Consider the following 21,928-nt stretch of genomic DNA (forward strand, 5'->3'; position numbering starts at 1 on the left):
GTAGAGACTAGTGATGAAGGGTAGGCGTGTAGAGACCAGTGATGAAGGTAGGGGGTAAGGGGCTAGGGTGAAGGGTAGGAGTGTAGAGACCAGTGGTGAAGGGTAGGAGTGTAGAGACTAGTGATGAAGGTAGGGGGTAAGGGGCTAGGGTGACGGGTAGGAGTGTAGAGACCAGTGATGAAGGTAGGGGGTAAGGGGCTAGGGTGAAGGGTAGGAGTGTAGAGACTAGTGATGAAGGGTAGGAGTGTAGAGACTAGTGATGAAGGGTAGGAGTGTAGAGACTAGTGATGAAGGTAGGGGGTAAGGGGCTAGGGTGACGGGTAGGCGTGTAGAGACCAGTGATGAAGGTAGGGGGTAAGGGGCTAGGGTGAAGGGTAGGAGTGTAGAGACTAGTGATGAAGGGTAGGCGTGTAGAGACCAGTGATGAAGGTAGGGGGTAAGGGGCTAGGGTGAAGGGTAGGAGTGTAGAGACCAGTGGTGAAGGGTAGGAGTGTAGAGACTAGTGATGAAGGTAGGGGGTAAGGGGCTAGGGTGACGGGTAGGAGTGTAGAGACCAGTGATGAAGGTAGGGGGTAAGGGGCTAGGGTGAAGGGTAGGAGTGTAGAGACTAGTGATGAAGGGTAGGAGTGTAGAGACTAGTGATGAAGGGTAGGAGTGTAGAGACTAGTGATGAAGGTAGGGGGTAAGGGGCTAGGGTGACGGGTAGGCGTGTAGAGACCAGTGATGAAGGTAGGGGGTAAGGGGCTAGGGTGAAGGGTAGGAGTGTAGAGACTAGTGATGAAGGGTAGGAGTGTAGAGACTAGTGATGAAGGGTAGGAGTGTAGAGACTAGTGATGAAGGTAGGGGGTAAGGGGCTAGGGTGAAGGGTAGGAGTGTAGAGACTAGTGATGAAGGTAGGGGGTAAGGGGCTAGGGTCAAGGGTAGGAGTGTAGAGACCAGTGGTGAAGGTAGGGGGTAAGGGGCTAGGGTGAAGGGTAGGAGTGTAGAGACTAGTGATGAAGGGTAGGAGTGTAGAGACTAGTGATGAAGGGTAGGAGTGTAGAGACTAGTGATGAAGGTAGGGGGTAAGGGGCTAGGGTGACGGGTAGGCGTGTAGAGACCAGTGATGAAGGTAGGGGGTAAGGGGCTAGGGTGACGGGTAGGCGTGTAGAGACTAGTGATGAAGGGTGGGAGTGTAGAGACCAGTGGTGAAGGTAGGGGGTAAGGGGCTAGGGTGAAGGGTAGGAGTGTAGAGACTAGTGATGAAGGGTAGGAGTGTAGAGACCAGTGATGAAGGGTGGGGGTAAGGGGCTAGGGTGAAGGGTAGGAGTGAAGAGACTAGTGATGAAGGGTAGGAGTGTAGAGACCAGTGATGAAGGGTGGGAGTGTAGAGACCAGTGATGAAGGTAGGGGGTAAGGGGCTAGGGTGAAGGGTAGGAGTGTAGAGACCAGTGATGAAGGGCAGGAGTGTAGAGACTAGTGATGAAGGTAGGGGGTAAGGGCCTAGGGTCAAGGGTAGGAGTGTAGAGACCAGTGATGAAGTTAGGGGGTAAGGGGCTAGGGTGAAGGGTAGGAGTGTAGAGACTAGTGATGAAGAGTAGGAGTGTAGAGACTAGTGATGAAGGGTAGGAGTGTAGAGACTAGTGATGAAGGTAGGGGGTAAGGGGCTAGGGTCAAGGGTAGGAATGTAGAGACCAGTGATGAGGTTAGGGGGTAAGGGGCTAGGGTCAAGGGTAGGAGTGTAGAGACCAGTGATGAAGTTAGGGGGTAAGGGGCTAGGGTCAAGGGTAGGAGTGTAGAGACCAGTGGTGAAGGTAAGGGGTAAGGGGCTAGGGTGAAGGGTAGGAGTGTAGAGACCAGTGATGAAGGGTAGGAGTGTAGAGACTAGTGATGAAGGTAGGGGGTAAGGGGCTAGGGTGAAGGGTAGGAGTGTAGAGACTAGTGATGAAGGTAGGGGGTAAGGGGCTAGGGTGAAGGGTAGGAGTGTAGAGACTAGTGATGAAGGTAGGGGGTAAGGGGCTAGGGTGAAGGGTAGGAGTGTAGAGACTAGTGATGAAGGTAGGGGGTAAGGGGCTAGGGTCAAGGGTAGGAGTGTAGAGACCAGTGATGAAGTTAGGGGGTAAGGGGCTAGGGTCAAGGGTAGGAGTGTAGAGACCAGTGGTGAAGGTAGGGGGTAAGGGGCTAGGGTGAAGGGTAGAAGTATAGAGACCAGTGATGAAGGTAGGGGGTAAGGGGCTAGGGTGAATGGTAGGAGTGTAGAGACCAGTGATGAAGGGTAGGAGTGTAGAGACTAGTGATGAAGGTAGGGGGTAAGGGTTAAAGCCTTGACATAGAAACTAGTGATGGGTTTGGAACTAGGTCTTACCACGTCTATGAGGAGTGTGTTGATGTCGAAGTTGGGTTTCTTCTTTGTAGATCGTATGACGCAGGACTGAACCATGTTGCCTCCACACTCCACCTGCAGGCTGGGAGAGGTAACGCTAGCTAGCTGGAAGCTCTTCAGGTTACGCACTCCCCATGCCAAGATCTGGAGAGGAGAAAGAATGGATGGAGAGAGAGAGAGAGAAGAAGAGAGAGAACAGTATCTAAGTTACCTCTATAGAACAGGTTTGATACCGTGTGGATCCATGTAGATGTTACAGTAGTAGTATAGTACAGTAGTAGTATAGTAGTATAGTACAGTAGTAGTAGTAGTAGTAGTATAGCACCGTAGCAGTATTAGTATTATAGTACAGTAGTAGTATCACTAGTAGTATAGCACCGTAGTAGTATTAGTAGTATTATAGAAGTATAGCACAGTAGTAGTATTAGTAGTATTATAGAAGCATAGCACAGTAGTAGTATTAGTAGTATTATAGAAGTATAGCACAGTAGTAGTATAGTACAGTAGTAGTATTATAGAAGTATAGCACAGTAGTAGTATCACTAGCAGTATAGTAGTATAGTACAGTAGTAGTATTAGTAGTATTATAGAAGTATAGCACAGTAGTAGTATCACTGGTAGTATAGTAGTATAGTACAGTAGTAGTATTAGTAGTATTATAGAAGTATAGCACAGTAGTAGTATTAGTAGTATTATAGAAGTATGGCACAGTAGTAGTATAGTACAGTAGTAGTATAGTACAGTAGTAGTATTATAGAAGTATAGCACAGTAGTAGTATCACCAGTAGTATAGTAGTATAGCACAGTAGTAGCATTAGTAGTATTATAGAAGTATAGCACAGTAGTAGTATCACTAGTAGTATATTAGTATAGTACAGTAGTAGTATTAGTAGTATTATAGAAGTATAGCACAGTAGTAGTATTAGTAGTATTATAGAAGTATAGCACAGTAGTAGTATCACTAGTAGTATAGTAGTATAGTACAGTAGTAGTATTAGTAGTATTATAGAAGTATAGCGCAGTAGTAGTATTAGTATTATTATAGAAGTATAGCACAGTAGTAGTATTAATAGTAGTAAAGTATTATAAAAGTGGTATTAGTGGTATAGAAGAAGAATACACTAGTAGTATGAGTAGCAGTATAGAGTATAGGATAGTATTAATAGTATTAATAGCAGTAAAGTAGTACAGTAGTAGTATTAATAGTAGTAAAGTAGTACAGTAGTAGTATTAATAGTAGTAAAGTATTATAAAAGTAGCATTAGTGGTATAGAAGAAGAATATACTAGTAGTATGAGTAGTAGTATAGAGTATAGGATAGTATTAATAGTATTAATAGCAGTAAAGTAGTACAGTAGTAGTATTAATAGTAGTAAAGTAGTACAGTGGTAGTATTAATAGTAGTAAAGTATTATAAAAGTAGTATTAGTGGTATAGAAGAAGAATACACTATTAGTATGCGTAGCAGTATAGTATAGTAGTAGTAGTATTAATAGTAGTAAAGTAGTACAGAAGTAGTATTAGCGATAAAGAAGTATAGTACACGAGTAGTATGAGTAGTAGTATAGTAAAGTAGTAGTATTAACAGTAACATAGTAATATGGTGCAGTAGTAGTATAGCGGTACAGTACAGTAGTAGTATAGTAGTATCACACAGCGGTAGTATAGTATACCGATGTAGTGGTAATATAGTAGTATAGCGCAGTAGCAGTATTAATAGCAGCATGGCAGTATAGTACATTGATAGTGTTACTAGTTGTAGTATATTACAGCAGCAGTATGGTAATATAGTAGTATTAGTGGTAGTATAGTATGTGTAGTACAGCAGTAGTATCATTAGTAGTATAGTGACATAGTACAGTAGTGGTATTGGTAGTAGTAGTATAGCTGTATAATACAGTAGGGGTATTAGTAGTATGGAAGTATAATATAGTAGTAGCACAGTAGTAGTATTAGTATTATAGTATAGTAGTAGTATTGGTTGTAGTATAGTAGTAGCAGCAGTATAGTACAGTAGTAGTTTAGCAGTCATATAATATTATAGTACCGTATGAGTATTAGTGGTATAGAAGTATAGTAGCAGTATGAGTAGTACAGTGGTAGTATAGCATCGTAGGATTATCACTAGTATTATAATACAGTAGTATAGTAGTATAGTACAGTATTCGTGGTAGTGGTAATATAGTGCAGCAGTAGTATTTGTAGTAGAATAGCAGTATAGTAAAGTAGTATAATTAGTAGCAGTATAGTACAGTAGTAGTGTTAATGGTAGTATATTACAGTAGTATAGTAGTATAGTACAGTATTAGTGGCAGTGGTAATATAGTGCAGCAGTAGTATTTGTAGTAGAATAGCAGTATAGTAAAGTAGTATAATTAGTAGCAGTATAGTACAGTAGTAGTATTAATGGTAGTATAGTATAGTAGTAGTATTAATGGTAGTATAGTACAGTAGTATAGTAGTATAGTACAGTAGTAGTATTAATGGTAGTATAGTACAGTAGTAGTATAATACAGTAATATTATAGTATAGCACAGTAGTGGTATTAGTAGTACAGTAATATAGTACAGTGGAATTATAGTATAGCACAGTAGTAGTGTTAGTAGTATCATGGTAGTATAGCACAGTAGTAGTATTAATGGTAGTATAGTACATTCGCATGGTTACTAGTAGTGGTATAGTGGTAGTAGAGTATACTAAAGTAGTAGTATTAGTGATAGTGTAGTAGTATATGACAGCAGTAGTATTAAAGTACAGTAGTAGTACTAGTAATATTATAGTAGTATATGGCAGCAGTAGTGGTATGAGTAGTAGTATATGACAGCAGTAGTAGTATAGTAATATAGTACAGTAGTAGTATTAGCAGTAGTATAGTACAGTAGTAGCATTGGTAATAGTATAGTAGTATATGATAGCAGTGGAAGTATAGTAATATAGCACAGTAGTAGTATTAGTAGTAATATAGCACAGTAGTATTAGTAGTGGTATAGTAGAATGGTTGTATTAGTACTAGTAGTAATATAGTAGTGTATATGATAGTAGTAGTATTAGTATTAGTGTAATAGTGTTAGTGGTAGTACAGTGGTAGTAGTATAGTATTGGGTGACATCAGTAGTAGTATTAGTAGTATAGTACTAGTAGTAGTATAGTAATATACGACAGCAGTAGTAGTATAGTGCAGTAGTAGTACTAGTAGTAGTATAGCAGTATATGACAGCAGTAGTAGTATAGTACAGTAGTAGGAGTAGTATAGCACAGTAGTATGAGTAGTATAGTACAGTAGGAGTAGTAGCCGTAGTATAGTAGTATACTACAGTAGTGGTACCAGTAATAGTATGGTGGTATATGACAGCAGTAGTAGTATAGTGCGGTAGTAGTATTAGTGGTAGTAAAATACATGTGTAGTATAGCACAGTAGTGGTAGTATGGTACAGTAGTAGTATTAGTGGTAGTATAGTAGTATAGCGCAGCAGTAGTGCCCGTGGTGGTATAGTGGTGTAGTATAGTGGTAGTATTAGTGGTGGTATAGTAGTCTGGTACAGTAGTGGTATTAGTGGGGGCATAGTAGTATAGTACAGTAGTAGTATTAGTTGTAGTATAGTGCAGTAGTAGTATTAGTGGTAGTATAGTACAGCGGTATTAGTATAGTGTAGTATCAGTATTAGTGGCGGTATAGTAGTATAGTACAGTAGTAGTATTAGTGGTAGTATAGTACAGCGGTATTAGTATAGTATAGTATCAGTATTAGTGGCGGTATAGTAGTATAGTACAGTAGTAGTATTAGTGGTAGTATAGTACAGCAGTATTAGTATAGTATAGTATCAGTATTAGTGGCGGTATAGTAGTATAGTACAGTTGTAGTATTAGTGGTAGTATAGTACAGCGGTATTAGTATAGTACAGTATCAGTATTAGTGGTAGTATAGTAGTATAGTACAGTTGTAGTAGAATAGCACCTCTATAGCAGTACGTTGTAGAACCGGTTTGATCCCCTGAGGAACCATGTAGACGTTGGGTTCTCTCTGGGGGGGCGGGCACGGCAGGTCGGAATCCTTGGGCTGCCAATCAGAACACAGGACAGGGATGGGTCAGAGGCGTGAGGTCATCCACAGGGGACAAAATGTAATATATGTGAGACAACACCAGCAGGGGAAACATTGAGACATAAGTGTGTATTTTAAACATGCTGCTATACAACCTCTTTGGGCTAGGGGTCAGTATTTTCACGTCCGGATAAAAAGCATGCCCAAAGTAAACTGCCTGCTACTCAGGCCCAGAAGCTAGGATATACATATAATTGGTATATTTGGATAGAAAACACTCTAAAGTTTCTAAAACTGTTAAAATATTGTCTGTGAGTATAACAGAACTGATATGGCAGGCGAAACCCCAAGGACAAACCATCCCCCCCAAAAAAACTGTTTTCAATGGCTGTCACTTTTATTATAAGGCGAAATCCTCCCCGATTGCAGTTCCTAGGGCTTCCACTAGATGTCAACAGTCTTTAGAAAGAGTTTCAGGCTGGTTGTAGTTTTTCTAAGTGGCTCCCATTTTGGCTGTAGTTTTTCCAAGCGTGTGGACGAGAGCGCGTTCTTTTTGTTTATCTCCGGTAAAGACAATAACGATTCTCCGTCTTAAATTGTATAGTTTATTTGCGTATTAGGGTACCTGAGGTTTGATTATAAACGTTGATTGACTTGTTTGGAAAAGTTTGAAAAGTTGAAAAGTTTATTTTGTATGCATTTTGGAGGAGGGAAACTGGGTGGATTATTGACTGAAGCGCGCCAGCTAAACTGAGTTTTTATGGATATAAAGAAGGACTTTATCGAACAAAAGTACCATTTGTAAAGTAACTGGGACTTTTTGGAGTGCCAACAGAAGAAAGGCATATATTTTATCGCTATTTCTGACTTTCGTGTCGCAACTGCCTGGTTGAAAATGATTTGTTATGCATTTGTATGCGGGGCGCTGTCCTCAGATAATCGCATGGTGAGCTTTCGCCATAAAGCCTTTTTGAAATCTGACACAGCGGCTGGATTAACAAGAAGTTAAGCTTTATTTTGATGTATTACACGTATATTTTCATGAAAGCTAAATATTTATAAAACTGTAGTTTGAATTTGGCGCTCTGCAATTTCACCGGATGTTGTCGAGGTGTGCCACTAGTGGCACGCCTAGCCGTAACAGTTAAAGGAACGTTAGTGGACAAATAACGTGACGATAACGTGACGATAACGTGACGATAAAAATCAGCACATTCAACAGTGGTGTATTTCAGTCAAAAACGAATGAAAGGACATTTTCAAAATTGCCCAGGCAATCAACACAAGATAGTTCAGTGAGAAAACACGGAGTGGAGTTTGAGAGGAATGGATTAGGATGAATTAACACAAGATGGTTTAGTGAGAAAACACGGAGTGGAGTTTGAAAGAAACGGATTAGGATGAATTAACACAAGATGGTTCCGTTAGAAAACACGGAGTGGAGTTTGAGAGGAACGGATTAGGATGAATTAACACAAGATGGTTCCGTGAGAAAACACGGAGTGGAGTTTGAGAGGAACGGATTAGGATGAATTAACACAAGATGGTTCAGTGAGAAAACACGGAGTGGAGTTTGAGATGAACGGATTAGGATGAAGTGGAGGAACACGGTGAAGATGAGACACATTGTGACAGAGTTGTTGAGGACGATACATCAAACTGCAACAAATAAACCCTGTTAGTGTTGCTTCTCTGTTTCCTGTGTGTTAGTGTGTCCGTCCGTGTGTGTGTGTGTGTGCATGTATCCGTGCGTGTGTCCGTGTGTGTGTGTGCGTGTGTGTCCGTGTGTATCCGTGCGTGTGTCTGTGCGTGTCCGTGCGTATGTCCGTGTTCGTGTGTATCCGTGCGTGTGTCCGTGTGTGTGTGTCCGTGTGTGTGTGAGTGTGTGTGTGTGTGTGTGTGTACCCATTGCTGGTTTTCTGAGAGGAATCCAGTGAGAAAGACCTGAGAGGGAGGAAGATGAAGGAGAGAGGGAGGAAGATGAAGGAGAGATGCATAGCACATGTTATTTATAAAACATAACAATAGGATTTTAAAGTATTATGTCAAAAAATGTCATTCTTACCTCATCCATAATGTGAGGGGGAATGTCTCCCTGTTACAGAGAGAGAGAGGGGGAGAGAGAGGGGAGGGAGAGAGAGACGGGGAGGGGGAGAGAGTGAGAGACATTAATGTGTGTGTGTGTCCGTGTGTGTGTCCGTGTGTGTGTCCGTGTGTCCGTGTGTCCGTGTGTCCGTGTGTCCGTGTGTCCGTGTGTGTGTGTGTGTGTGTGTGTGTGTGTGTGTGTGTGTGTGTGTGTGTGTGTGTGTGTGTGTGTGTGTGATCAGACTAACCTCATGTCCAGGGATGTGATGATCAGCGGGCTGTGGGAACAAGAGGAAGAGGGAGAGAAGACAGAGGGAGGAGAGAGATGGAGAGATGACAGAGGGAGGAGAGAGAGAGGGAGGGAGGGAGGAGAGAGAGAGGGAGAGATGACAGAGGGATGAGTGAGAGAGGGAGGGATGACAGTGGGAGGAGAGGGAGAGATGACAGAGGGAGGAGAGAGAGAGGGAGGGATGACAGTGGGAGGGATGACAGAGGGAGGAGAGAGAGAGGGAGGGAGGGAGGAGAGAGAGAGGGAGGGATGACAGTGGGAGGGATGACAGAGGGAGGAGAGAGAGAGTGATAAATAAAGATAAAGAGAGAAACATAATGAAAAAGAGAAAGAACAGAAATGTGGTCATATTGAAATATCCCCTCATCCTCCGGGAAAACAGCTCTGCTCATCAAAAAGCAGAATATTAGCCCTACGGGACTCAGCCGCCTCCACACGCACACGCATACGCACGCACGCACGCACACACAGCGCATGGCTGATAGTATCCAGGCTCCAACTGTCTCTCTGACTCAGGAATCAGACACAGACACACACGTATTTCCTACATTGCTAGGACCATGACAGAGAGACAGACAGATACAGACAGAGACACACACAGATACAGACACACACACACACACACACACAGATACAGACAGATAACACACACACACACACACACACAAATAGAACACACACAGACACCACAGACACACACAGAGACAGAGAGACACAGAGAACATACACAGATACACACAGAGAACACACACAGATACACACAGATACACACAGATACACACAGAGACACACCTTCTCTCGCCGTATGAGTTCAAAGGCAGCCAGTAGTTCTCCTGCGCTCCTGTCTCCCCTCCTGATTGGATACCAGGCCAGACGAGGGGAGGGGGTCGTGGAGGGCTGACACACACAGCGACCCATGAACTCATCTGCCCCCTATGGGATGGGAGGGGAATGACAAGACAGTTACACACAGGAAGACCCAGGCATGATGTAATCAGATATCAGATTGATTATCTACTTGCCTGCCTGCTTTTTAGCCTGTTAGCTTGCCTGCCTCTTTACCTGCCTACCTGCTTGCCAGCCTACTTACCTGCCTTCTTGCGTGCCTGCCTACTTATCTGCATGTTTGCCTTCCTACTTATCTGCCTGTTAGCTTGCTTGCCTGTTTGCTTGCCTGCCTATTTACCTTACTACTTGCTTGCCTGTCTACTTACCTGCCTGTTTGCGTGCCTGCCTACTTATCTGCCTGTTTGCTTGCTTGCCTGTTTGCTTGCCTGCCTACGTATCTGCCTGTTTGCTTGCCAGCCTACTTAACTGCCTGTTTGCTTGCCTGCCTATTTACCTTACTACTTGCTTGCCTGTCTACTTACCTGCCTGTTTGCGTGCCTGCCTACTTATCTGCCTGTTTGCTTGCTTGCCTGTTTGCTTGCCTGCCTACGTATCTGCCTGTTTGCTTGCCAGCCTACGTATCTGCCTGTTTGCTTGCCAGCCTACGTATCTGCCTGTTTGCTTGCCTGCCTATTTACCTGCCTGTTTGCTTGCCTGCCTACTTATCTGCCTGTTTGCTTGCTTGCCTGTTTGCTTGCCTGCCTACGTATCTGCCTGTTTGCTTGCCTGCCTACTTATCTGCCTGTTTGCATGCTTGCCTGTTTGCTTGCCTGCCTACGTATCTGCCTGTTTGCTTGCCTGCCTACTTACCTGCCTGTTTGCTTGCCTGCCTATTTACCTGCCTGTTTGCTTGCCTGACTACTTACCTGTCTATTTGCTTGCCTGCCTACTTATCTGCCTGTTTGCTTGCCTGACTACTTACCTGTCTATTTGCTTGCCTGACTACTTACCTGTCTGTTTGCTTGCCTGACTACTTACCTGTCTGTTTGCTTGCCTGACTACTTACCTGTCTATTTGCTTGCCTGCCTACTTATCTGCCTGTTTGCTTGCCTGACTACTTATCTGCCTGTTTGTTTGCCTGACTACTTATCTGCCTGTTTGCTTGCCTGATTACTTATCTGCCTGTTTGCGTGCCTGTCTACTTACCTGCCTGTTTGCTTGCCTGCCTACTTATCTGCCTGTTTGCTTGCCTGCCTACTTATCTGCCTGTTTGCTTGCCTGGCTACTTACCTGCCTGTTTGCTTGCCTGACTACTTATCTGCCTGTTTGCTTGCCTGACTACTTACCTGCCTGTTTGCTTGCCTGACTACTTATCTGCCTGTTTGCTTGTCTGCCTGCTTACTTGCACGCTTGAATGATAAATTGGTCAATTCATGAATATTGACTCACATATGTATCCTGATCGTACAGCTCCACCACTATGTTAGGAGGGTTTCTCTCTGTCACATCAGCGTCTCCAAACACCTCCACCTCGTAGAAGATGAGTGTCTGGTCCCAGGTGGGGTTCAACGTGTTACGCACTGTCACCGTCTTCTGGCTCTGGTGGAGGAACGAAACTATGGCATAGGGATCTGGAGAGGGGAGAGAGATGGGAGAGGGAGGTAGAGAGAGAGAGTGAGAGAGAGAGTGAGAGAGAGAGAGAGAGAGAGAGAGAGAGAGAGAGAGAGAGAGAGAGAGAGAGAGAGAGAGAGAGAGAGAGAGAGAGAGAAAAAGAGAGAGAGAGGGGAGAGAGAGGGAGAGAGAGAGGGGAGGGAGAGGGAGAGAGAGAGGGGAGGGAGGTAGAGAGAGAGAGGGAGGGAGGGAGGGAGGGAGAGAGAGGGGAGAGAGAGGGAGAGAGAGAGGGGAGGGAGGTAGAGAGAGAGAGAGGAGAGAGAGGGAGAGAGAGAGGGGAGGGAGAGGAAGAGAGAGAGGGGAGAGAGAGGGAGAGAGCGAGAGAGAGAGGGGTTTAAACCAGGTTGGATTCAGGGAATGGTGGAGGAAGGACACTATGGTCTACACTCTTAGAAAAAAGGGTTCCAAAAGGGTTCTTTGGCTGTCCATGTAGAACCCTCTGTGGAAATGGTTCAACCTGGAACCAAAAGGGTTTAACCTAGAACCAAAAAGGGTTCTTCAAAGGGTTCTCCTCCTCCCTCTTCTCCTGGAGAACGCCAAATAACTATTTTAGGTTCTAGATAGCACCTTTTGTTCTATGAATGTAGGGCTCTGGAAGAGGGGGGGAGGGGTTGGAAAGAGACATGCAAATCCAGGAGAAAAGCGGGTTGTGAAAGGAAGAACACTTGGGTTCTGTAAAGATGGACAGAAGAAGAACAAGGTTAGGAAACATTCTGGTGACCTGTAGAAAACCTGGATGTTTTAACTCTGGTTAGGAAACATCATCTCTCTGAACTGATGGTCTGTCTGTTTTCACTGTTAGATTGTTACTAGCATGACCAAGCCAGCTAGAGGCAATATAACTGAGTCAGAGCAGAGAAACCAAACCATCCAACCTTATGACAAACACACACCAACCATCTAACCTTATGACAAACACACCAACCATCTAACCTTATGACAAACACACCAACCATCCAACCTTATGACAAACACACCAACCATCCAACCTTATGACAAACACACCAACCATCTAACCTTATGACAAACACACACCAACCATCTAACCTTATGACAAACACACCAACCATCCAACCTTATGACAAACACACCAACCATCTAACCTTATGACAAACACACCAACCATCTAACCTTATGACAAACACACCAACCATCCAACCTTATGACAAACACACCAACCATCTAACCTTATGACAAACACACCAACCATATGACAAACACACCAACCATATGACAAACACACCAACCATCCAACCTTATGACAAACACACCAACCATATGACAAACACACCAACCATCCAACCTTATGACAAACACACCAACCATATGACAAACACACCAACCATCCAACCTTATGACAAACACACACCAACCATATGACAAACACACCAACCATCCAACCTTATGACAAACACACCAACCATCCAACCTTATGACAAACACACCAACCATCGTCTGTTGTCTGTGTGTGTACAGGCTTTTAAAGGGAGGATACAGTACCGGGTTTTAAAGGGAGGATACATTACAGGGTTTAAAGGGAGGATACAGTACCGGGTTTTAAAGGGAGGATACATTACAGGGTTTAAAGGGAGGATACAGTACCGGGTTTTAAAGGGAGGATAGAGCACAGGGTTTTAAAGGGAGGATACAGGATACATCATGTAGCATCATACCCAAGAAGACTCGAGGCTGTAATCGCTGCCAAAGGTGATTCAACAAAGTACCGAGTAAAGGGTCTGAATACTTATGTAAATGTGATGTTTCAGTTTTTATTTTACTTGCATTTTTTTTTAAACAAAAATTCTGTTTTTGCTTTGTCATTATGGGGTGTTGTGTGTAGATTGATGAGGGTAATTTTTTTTATTTATACATTTTAGAATAAGGCTGTAACGTAACAATATGTGGAAAAATTCAATTGGTTTGGATACTTACCGAATGGACTGTATATTACTTTAACTTTCAGTTTATCATTTACACGACCAGAATTTTGGTAACTTTCAAGGATTTTATGTAATTTATCACAAGACCTCTAGTGGCCCTTTTGGGTACTTCAGATTATCACAGCAGTCTGGCCCTGTCACATGTTAAAATAGACAAAACATTAGGCACCCTATTCCCTATATAGTGCACTACTTTAGACCAGGGCTGGCACCCTATTCCCTATATAGTGCACTACTTTTAACCAGGGCTCATAGGGTCCTGGTTCACTATATAGGGAATAGGGTGCCATTTGTGACACAGCCAGAGATGCTGTAGCAACAAAGCCATTTCAATAGTAACAACAGGTCACACTGAGTGGAACAAAACATTAAGAACACCTGCTCTTTACACTGAGTGGACAAAACATTAAGAACACCTGCTCTTTACACTGAGTGGACAAAACATTAAGAACACCTGCTCTTTACACTGAGTGGACAAAACATTAAGAACACCTGCTCTTTACACTGAGTGGAACAAAACATTAAGAACACCTGCTCTTTACACTGAGTGGAACAAAACATTAAGAACACCTGCTCTTTACACTGAGTGGAACAAAACATTAAGAACACCTGCTCTTTACACTGAGTGGAACAAAACATTAAGAACACCTGCTCTTTACACTGAGTGGAACAAAACATTAAGAACACCTGCTCTTTACACTGAGTGGACAAAACATTAAGAACACCTGCTCTTTACACTGAGTGGAACAAAACATTAAGAACACCTGCTCTTTACACTGAGTGGACAAAACATTAAGAACACCTGCTCTTTCCATGACATGGACTGACCAGGTGAATCCAGGTAAAGCTATGATCCCTTATTGACGTCACTTGCGAAACCCACTTCAAATCAGTGTAGACGAAGGTGGAGGAGATGGATTTATAAGCCTTGAGACAATTGAGACATGGATTGTGTATGTGTGTCATTCAGTGGATGAATGGGCAAGACAAAATATTTAAGTTCCTTTGAACGGGGTAGGGTAGTAGGTGTCAGGCGCACCGGTTTCTATCAAGAACTGCAACGCTTCTGGGTTTTTCACACTCAACAGTTTCCCGTGTGTATCTAGAATGGTCCACCACCCAAAGAACATCCAGCCAACTTGACACAACTGTGGGAAGCATTGGAGTCAACATGGACCCAGCATCCCTGTGGAACGCTTGACACCTTGTAGAGTCCATGACCCGAGGAATTTAAGCTTTTCTGAGGGCACAAATAAGATAATTTTAAAATAAAAAACAGAATGGCAAATCTGTAAAACATTACCCTAAATATAAACTATCAACTGGAATATCATTGGTGTTTTAATTTGAGGGTTTCGGCATGAAATATTACTAAATGTTTTTCCATTTGTCAATGTCTTTGTTGTAAATGTTTGGTGGCAGTTGTGATGAAAGTCAACAGTTGGAAGAGTTGGTTAATTGAAGTTGCCATTGTTGATTAGATTTTCAATTTTTTTAGGGGCGGGCTTTTTTCTCTTGAACCATACAGTCTTTTTTTTACTAGAAACTCATAGACAATATGGACACAAATATTTAAAAAAAAAAATATTCTACATGTGAATTTAAACCCCCCAAAATTGTATTCAAGTATAAATTGCCAAAGTTATTATGGATTGCCATCGATTACATGTTAATTATCGAAATTACGGAAGATTCCGGAAGCTTTGATGAATTACCGGTAGCTTTGAAACTCTATACAGGGTTGAGGTTAATCAAGGCTGGAACTGCTTCTGGTTGTTTTCTCCAGACTGAAGCGATCCTCTCCGAGGGTCTTTACGTGGCTTGGAATAATAAACTTAAGAGACTGTCGCTCCGGGCTTTTCAGCATTCCCAAGTTGTTGATGTCCCTCCATCGTCTCGCTCGGGGGGCCTCCCCCGGACTATACAAGAAAATACTTGGCTTCTCACAAGGGAGAAAAGGCAATAACAACACACGCACAAAGCCGCGCACGTGCAGGCGTGCACACACACACACACACACACACACACACACACACAGTCAGGGCCACATCGGGAATCAGTGGGTAAATAAACACTCCCAGATTTGGGAATTAGGGAAGGGGTAAGGACTGGGTACAGGAGCCCCCAAAACGAGGGGAGAGGGGGATAACTGGAGGGGGTAGTCACCCTCAAAACACACAGGGTTCAGATGGACAAAGAGGGGAGGTAGATAGAGAGAAAGGGAAGGAGAGAGAAAAAGTGTGAGAGAGAGAGAGAGAGAGGTGGGAAGAGAGAGGGAGAGAGAGAAAGAAAGAGAGAGAGGATGGAAAGAGGGAGAGAGAGGGAAGGATGGAGATAGAAATAGGGAGAGAGAGAGATAGAGAGGGAGAGCGAGAGTGAAGAGGGGGAGAGGGAGAGAGAGAGAGAGGGAGAGGAGGCCCTTGAAGTTAAATCCTTTGATTGTGTTTAATCTATCTGCAGGGCTGAAAGAGCCTGACACACAGTAAGACTGCTTGATACATAATCTACCCCATCCATCAACTCATCTGGGCCGTTACGAAGAGTGTGTGTGTGTGTGTGTGTGTGTGTGTGTGTGTGTGTGTGTGTGTGTGTGTGTGTGTGTGTGTGTGTGTGTGTGTGTGTGTGTGTGTGTGTGTGTGTGTGTGTGTGTGTGTGTGTGTGTGTGTGTGTGTGTGTGTGTGTGTGTGTGTGTGTGTGTGTCTGGATCTCAGAGCAGAATTATAAATCACTACAGCGTTGGATTCACTCACCCCTGGTTCAGTTTCACAGACACACACACACACACACACACACACACACACACACACACACACACACACACACACACACACACACACACACACACACACACACACACACACACACACACACACACAAACACACACACACACAGTAGCTATAGTTTCCATGATCTCCACTTAAAGAAGAAAAACAATATTCTCTCTCTGTGTCTCCCCCCCTCCCTCCCTCCCTCCCTCCCTCCCTCCCTCCCTCCCTTCCTTCCTCCCTCCCTCCCTTCCTCCCTCCCTCCCTTCCTCCCTCCCTCCCTCCCTTACTCCCTCCCTCCCTTACTCCCTCCCTCCTTCCCTCCCGCCCTCCCTCCCGCCCTCCCTTCCTTCCTCCCTCCCTACCTACCTTCCTCCCTTCCTCCCTCCCTCCCTTACTCCCTCCCTCCCTCCCTCCCTTCCTCCCTCTTGATCTCTTTCATTCTCCTTGACTCTGTCTCACTCAACTATACCTCTAAATATTTATATTTCTTTCTTCCCTCTTTCTCTCAGTTTTTCCATCTCGTGCTGACGTCAATCTTAATTAATTTGCTATTTTCTTTATATTTATATATTTTTTTTTTATTATATATATTTTTTTACTCATTAATATCTGTCTAATACACTACCTCTCTCCGGGACAACTCTCTCTCCGGGACAACTCTCTCTCCGGGACCTCACTCTGGGACCTCACTCCGGGACCTCTCTCTCTGGGACCTCTCTCTCTGGGATCTCTCTCTCTGGGATCTCTCTCTCTGGGACCTCTCTCTCTGGGACCTCTCTCTCTGGGACCTCTCTCTCTGGGACCTCTCTCTCTCTGGGACCTCTCTCTCTCTGGGATCTCTCTCCGGGACCTCTCTCTCCGGGACCTCTCTCTCCGGGACCTCTCTCTCCGGGACCTCTCTCTCCGGGACCTCTCTCTCCGGGACCTCTCTCTCCGGGACCTCTCTCTCTGGGACCTCTCTCTCTGGGACCTCTCTCTCTGGGAACTCTCTCCGGGACCTCTCTCTCCGGGACCTCTCTCTCCGGGACCTCTCTCTCCGGGACCTCTCTCTCCGGGACCTCTCTCTCCGGGACCTCTCTCTCCGAGACCTCTCTCTCCGAGACCTCTCTCTCCGAGACCTCTCTCTCCGGGATCTCTCTCTCCGGGATCTCTCTCTGTGGGATCTCTCTCTGTGGGATCTCTCTCTCTGGGATCTCTCTCTCTGGGATCTCTCTCTGGGACCTCTCTCTCTGGGACCTCTCTCTCTGGGACCTCTCTCTCTGGGACCTCTCTCTCTGGGACCTCTCTCTCTGGGACCTCTCTCTGGGACCTCTCTCTCTGGGATCTCTCTCCGGGACCTCTCTCTCTGGGACCTCTCTCTCTGGGACCTCTCTCTCTGGGACCTCTCTCTCTGGGACCTCTCTCTCTGGGACCTCTCTCTCTCTGGGACCTCTCTCTCTCTGGGACCTCTCTCTCTCTGGGACCTCTCTCTCTCTGGGACCTCTCTCTCTCTGGGATCTCTCTCTCTCTGGGATCTCTCTCTCCGGGACCTCTCTCTCCGGGACCTCTCTCTCCGGGACCTCTCTCTCCGGGACCTCTCTCTCCGGGACCTCTCTCTCCGGGACCTCTCTCTCCGGGATCTCTCTCCGGGACCTCTCTCTCTGGGACCTCTCTCTCTGGGACCTCTCTCTCTGGGACCTCTCTCTCTGGGACCTCTCTCTCTGGGACCTCTCTCTCTGGGACCTCTCTCTCTCTGGGATCTCTCTCCGGGACCTCTCTCTCCGGGACCTCTCTCTCCGGGATCTCTCTCTCCGGGACCTCTCTCTCCGGGACCTCTCTCTCCGGGACCTCTCTCTCCGGGACCTCTCTCTCCGGGACCTCTCTCTCCGGGACCTCTCTCTCCGGGACCTCTCTCTCTGGGACCTCTCTCTCTCTGGGACCTCTCTCTCTCTGGGACCTCTCTCTCTCTGGGACCTCTCTCTCTCTGGGATCTCTCTCTCTGGGACCTCTCTCTCTGGGACCTCTCTCTCTGGGACCTCTCTCTCTCTGGGACCTCTCTCTCTCTGGGATCTCTCTCCGGGACCTCTCTCTCCGGGACCTCTCTCTCCGGGACCTCTCTCTCCGGGACCTCTCTCTCCGGGATCTCTCTCTCCGGGATCTCTCTCTCCGGGACCTCTCTCTCCGGGACCTCTCTCTCCGGGACCTCTCTCTCCGGGACCTCTCTCTCCGGGACCTCTCTCTCCGGGACCTCTCTCTCCGGGACCTCTCTCTCTGGGACATCTCTCTCTGGGACCTCTCTCTCTGGGACCTCTCTCTCTGGGACCTCTCTCTCCGGGACCTCTCTCTCCGGGACCTCTCTCTCCGGGACCTCTCTCTCCGGGACCTCTCTCTCCGGGACCTCTCTCTCCGGGACCTCTCTCTCTCTGGGACCTCTCTCTCTCTGGGACCTCTCTCTCTCTGGGACCTCTCTCTCTCTGGGACCTCTCTCTCTCTGGGACCTCTCTCTCTGGGACCTCTCTCTCTGGGACCTCTCTCTCTGGGACCTCTCTCTCTGGGACCTCTCTCTCTGGGACCTCTCTCTCTGGGACCTCTCTCCCTGGGACTTCTCTCTCTGGGACCTCTCTCTCTGGGACCTCTCTCTCTGGGACCTCTCTCTCTGATACCTCTCTCTCTGGGATCTCTCTCTCTGGGATCTCTCTCTCTGGGATCTCTCTCTCTGGGATCTCTCTCTCTGGGATCTCTCTCTCTGGGATCTCTCTCTCTGGGATCTCTCTCCGGGACCTCTCTCTCTGGGACCTCTCTCTCTGGGACCTCTCTCTCTGGGATCTCTCTCTCTGGGATCTCTCTCTCTGGGACCTCTCTCTCTGGGACCTCTCTCTGGGATCTCTCTCTCTGGGACCTCTCTCTCTGGGACCTCTCTCTCTGGGATCTCTCTCTCTGGGACCTCTCTCTGGGTTCATAAAGATGCTCAATGTGTTCCCTACCAACTCATGTCTTTCTCTGATTCTCACACGGAAGGGACACACTTTGGCAAGGGATGGAACAGGAGTGGGATTTGACAAGGGGTGGAACAAGGTACGGTTTGACAAGGGGTGGAACAAGGTATGGTTTGACAAGGGGTGGAACAAGGTATGGTTTGACAAGGGGTGGAACAAGGTATGGTTTGACAAGGGGTGGAACAAGGTACGGTTTGACAAGGGGTGGAACAAGGTATGGTTTGACAAGGGGTGGAACAAGGTACGGTTTGACAAGGGGTGGAACAAGGTATGGTTTGACAAGGGGTGGAACAAGGTATGGTTTGACAAGGGGTCGAACAAGGTATGGTTTGACAAGGGGTTGAACAAGGTATGGTTTGACAAGGGGTGGAACAAGGTATGGTTTGACAAGGGGTGGAACAAGGTATGGTTTGACAAGGGGTGGAACAAGGTATGGTTTGACAAGGGGTGGAACAAGGTATGGTTTGACAAGGGGTGGAACAAGGTATGGTTTGACAAGGGGTGGAACAGGGGTATAGTTTGACAAGGGGTGGAACAGGGGTATAGTTTGATAAGGGGTGGAACAAGGTATGGTTTGATAAGGGGTGGAACAAGGTATGGTTTGACAAGGGGTGGAACAAGGTATGGTTTGACAAGGGTTGGAACAGGGGTATAGTTTGACAAGGGGTGGAACAAGGTAGGGTTTGACAAGGGGTGGAACAAGGTATGGTTTGATAAGGGATGAAACTGGGGTTAGGAGTTGTGTGGCAGACAGGTCTGAGTGGTTCCCAGCAGAAGTGTGTACATTCAACCAGTTTAATATGATGCCATCCAGGGTTCAACCTGTTTAATATGATGCCATCCAGGGTTCAACCTGTTTAATATTATGCCATCTAGGGTTCAACCTGTTTAATATGATGCCATCCAGGGTTCAACCTGTTTAATATTATGCCATCTAGGGTTCAACCTGTTTAATATGATGCCATCTAGGGTTCAACCTGTTTAATATGATGCCATCCTGGGTTCAACCAGTTTAATACGATGCCATCCTGGGTTCAACCAGTTTAATATGACGCCATCCAGGGTTCAACCAGTTTAATATGATGCCATCTAGGGTTCAACCTGTTTAATATGATGCCATCCTGGGTTCAACCAGTTTAATACGATGCCATCCAGGGTTCAACCAGTTTAATATGACGCCATCCAGGGTTCAACCAGTTTAATATGATGCCATCCAGGGTTCAACCAGTTTAATATGACGCCATCCAGGGTTCAACCAGTTTAATATGATGCCATCCTGGGTTCAACCAGTTTAATATGACGCCATCCAGGGTTCAACCAGTTTAATATGATGCCATCCTGGGTTCAACCAGTTTAATATGATGCCATCCTGGGTTCAACCAGTTTAATATGACGCCATCCTGGGTTCAACCAGTTTAATATGATGCCATCCTGGGTTCAACCAGTTTAATATGATGCCATCCTGGGTTCAACCAGTTTAATATGACGCCATCCTGGGTTCAACCAGTTTAATATGACGCCATCCTGGGTTCAACCAGTTTAATATGACGCCATCCTGGGTTCAACCAGTTTAATATGATGCCATCCAGGGTACAACCAGTTTAATATGATGCCATCCTGGGTTCAACCAGTTTAATACGATGCCATCCAGGGTTCAACCAGTTTAATATGACGCCATCCTGGGTTCAACCAGTTTAATATGATGCCATCCTGGGTTCAACCCGTTTAATACGATGCCATCCTGGGTTCAACCAGTTTAATATGACGCCATCCAGGGTTCAACCAGTTTAATATGATGCCATCCAGGGTTCAACCAGTTTAATATGATGCCATCCTGGGTTCAACCAGTTTAATACGATGCCATCCTGGGTTCAACCAGTTTAATATGACGCCATCCAGGGTTCAACCAGTTTAATATGATGCCATCCAGGGTTCAACCAGTTTAATATTATGCCATCCTGGGTTCAACCAGTTTAATATGATGCCATCCTGGGTTCAACCATTTTAATATGATGCCATCCAGGGTTCAACCAGTTTAATACGACGCCATTAGGTCTTGAGAACACACCTCATTCCACAGTTCTGAGTAGCACAACAAAAGTTTCAGTTCTAGAGAAGAGAAAGGAAGCCATATCAGAGTTGTTAGTTTAGTAACCAGATTACCTGAGAAGCTGTCTTTGTCCATGGCTAGCAGCTCTCTGGCTTGGTACAGGTAACAGCGCAGGTGGTAGCGAGTCCCGCCTGAAACACACACACACACACGCACACGCACGCACACACACACACACACACACACACACACACAGACACACACACACACACCTTAGCGTCGTATATAGAGAGAAAAAGGATTCAGATAGTCACATGTACAGGGTTACAGGTGTGATTGCAGGGTTACATAATGACAATAACCAACACTAGAAATATGACAGTAGACAGAGCATTATAACTACTGTGATGAATAAATACATGTCCATTGGGGTGGAGGCAGAGTAAAGACCATTGAGAGGGTGGGGGGAGGTAAACAAATCAAATAAAAACAATTACATTTTTATTCTACTGCCAGAGTGATGAATGTCATTGGGCTGGGGGCAGAGTAAAAGACATAGAATGGCCATTGGGGGAGTAGTGGTGGGTAGCAGGTAAGGAAGCATGTAGGGAATCAGGTAGGGAAACACATAAGGTAGCAGGTAGGGAAGCAGGTAGGGAAACACGTAAGGTAGCAGGTAGGGAAGCAGGTAAGGAAACGTGTAAGGTAGCAGGTAGGGAAGCAGGTAAGGAAACACGTAAGGTAGCAGGTAGGGAAGCAGGTAGGGAAAGCAGGTAATGAAGCAGGCAATGTAAAATATAAGGAAGCAGGTAAGGTAGAAGGTAAGATAGCAGGTAAGGTAGCAGGCAAGAAAGCAGGAAGGGAAGCAGGTAAGGAAACAAGTAAGGTAGAAGGTAGGGAAGCAGGTATGGTAGAAG

General features: G+C 45.6%; 1 protein-coding gene across 1 annotated transcript in view; it reads right to left on the reverse strand.

Moving 5' to 3' along the window:
* Positions 1-21,438, reverse strand: part of LOC129846755 (dysferlin-like) — a 92,728-nt gene extending 71,290 nt beyond the window's left edge. The window contains exons 1-9 of the mRNA XM_055914618.1: positions 21,431-21,438; positions 21,125-21,243; positions 11,056-11,237; positions 9,571-9,711; positions 8,738-8,767; positions 8,470-8,499; positions 8,310-8,348; positions 6,318-6,419; positions 2,345-2,506 (exon numbers count right to left, since the gene is read on the reverse strand). Of these exons, the coding sequence (XP_055770593.1) occupies positions 2,345-2,506; positions 6,318-6,419; positions 8,310-8,348; positions 8,470-8,499; positions 8,738-8,767; positions 9,571-9,711; positions 11,056-11,237; positions 21,125-21,243; positions 21,431-21,438 (813 nt within the window). The remainder of the gene's footprint in view (positions 1-2,344; positions 2,507-6,317; positions 6,420-8,309; positions 8,349-8,469; positions 8,500-8,737; positions 8,768-9,570; positions 9,712-11,055; positions 11,238-21,124; positions 21,244-21,430) is intronic.
* Between the last annotated feature and the right edge of the window lie 490 nt (positions 21,439-21,928).

This window comes from Salvelinus fontinalis, unplaced genomic scaffold (assembly GCF_029448725.1).
Source record: "Salvelinus fontinalis isolate EN_2023a unplaced genomic scaffold, ASM2944872v1 scaffold_0618, whole genome shotgun sequence".
NCBI lineage: Eukaryota > Metazoa > Chordata > Actinopteri > Salmoniformes > Salmonidae > Salvelinus > Salvelinus fontinalis.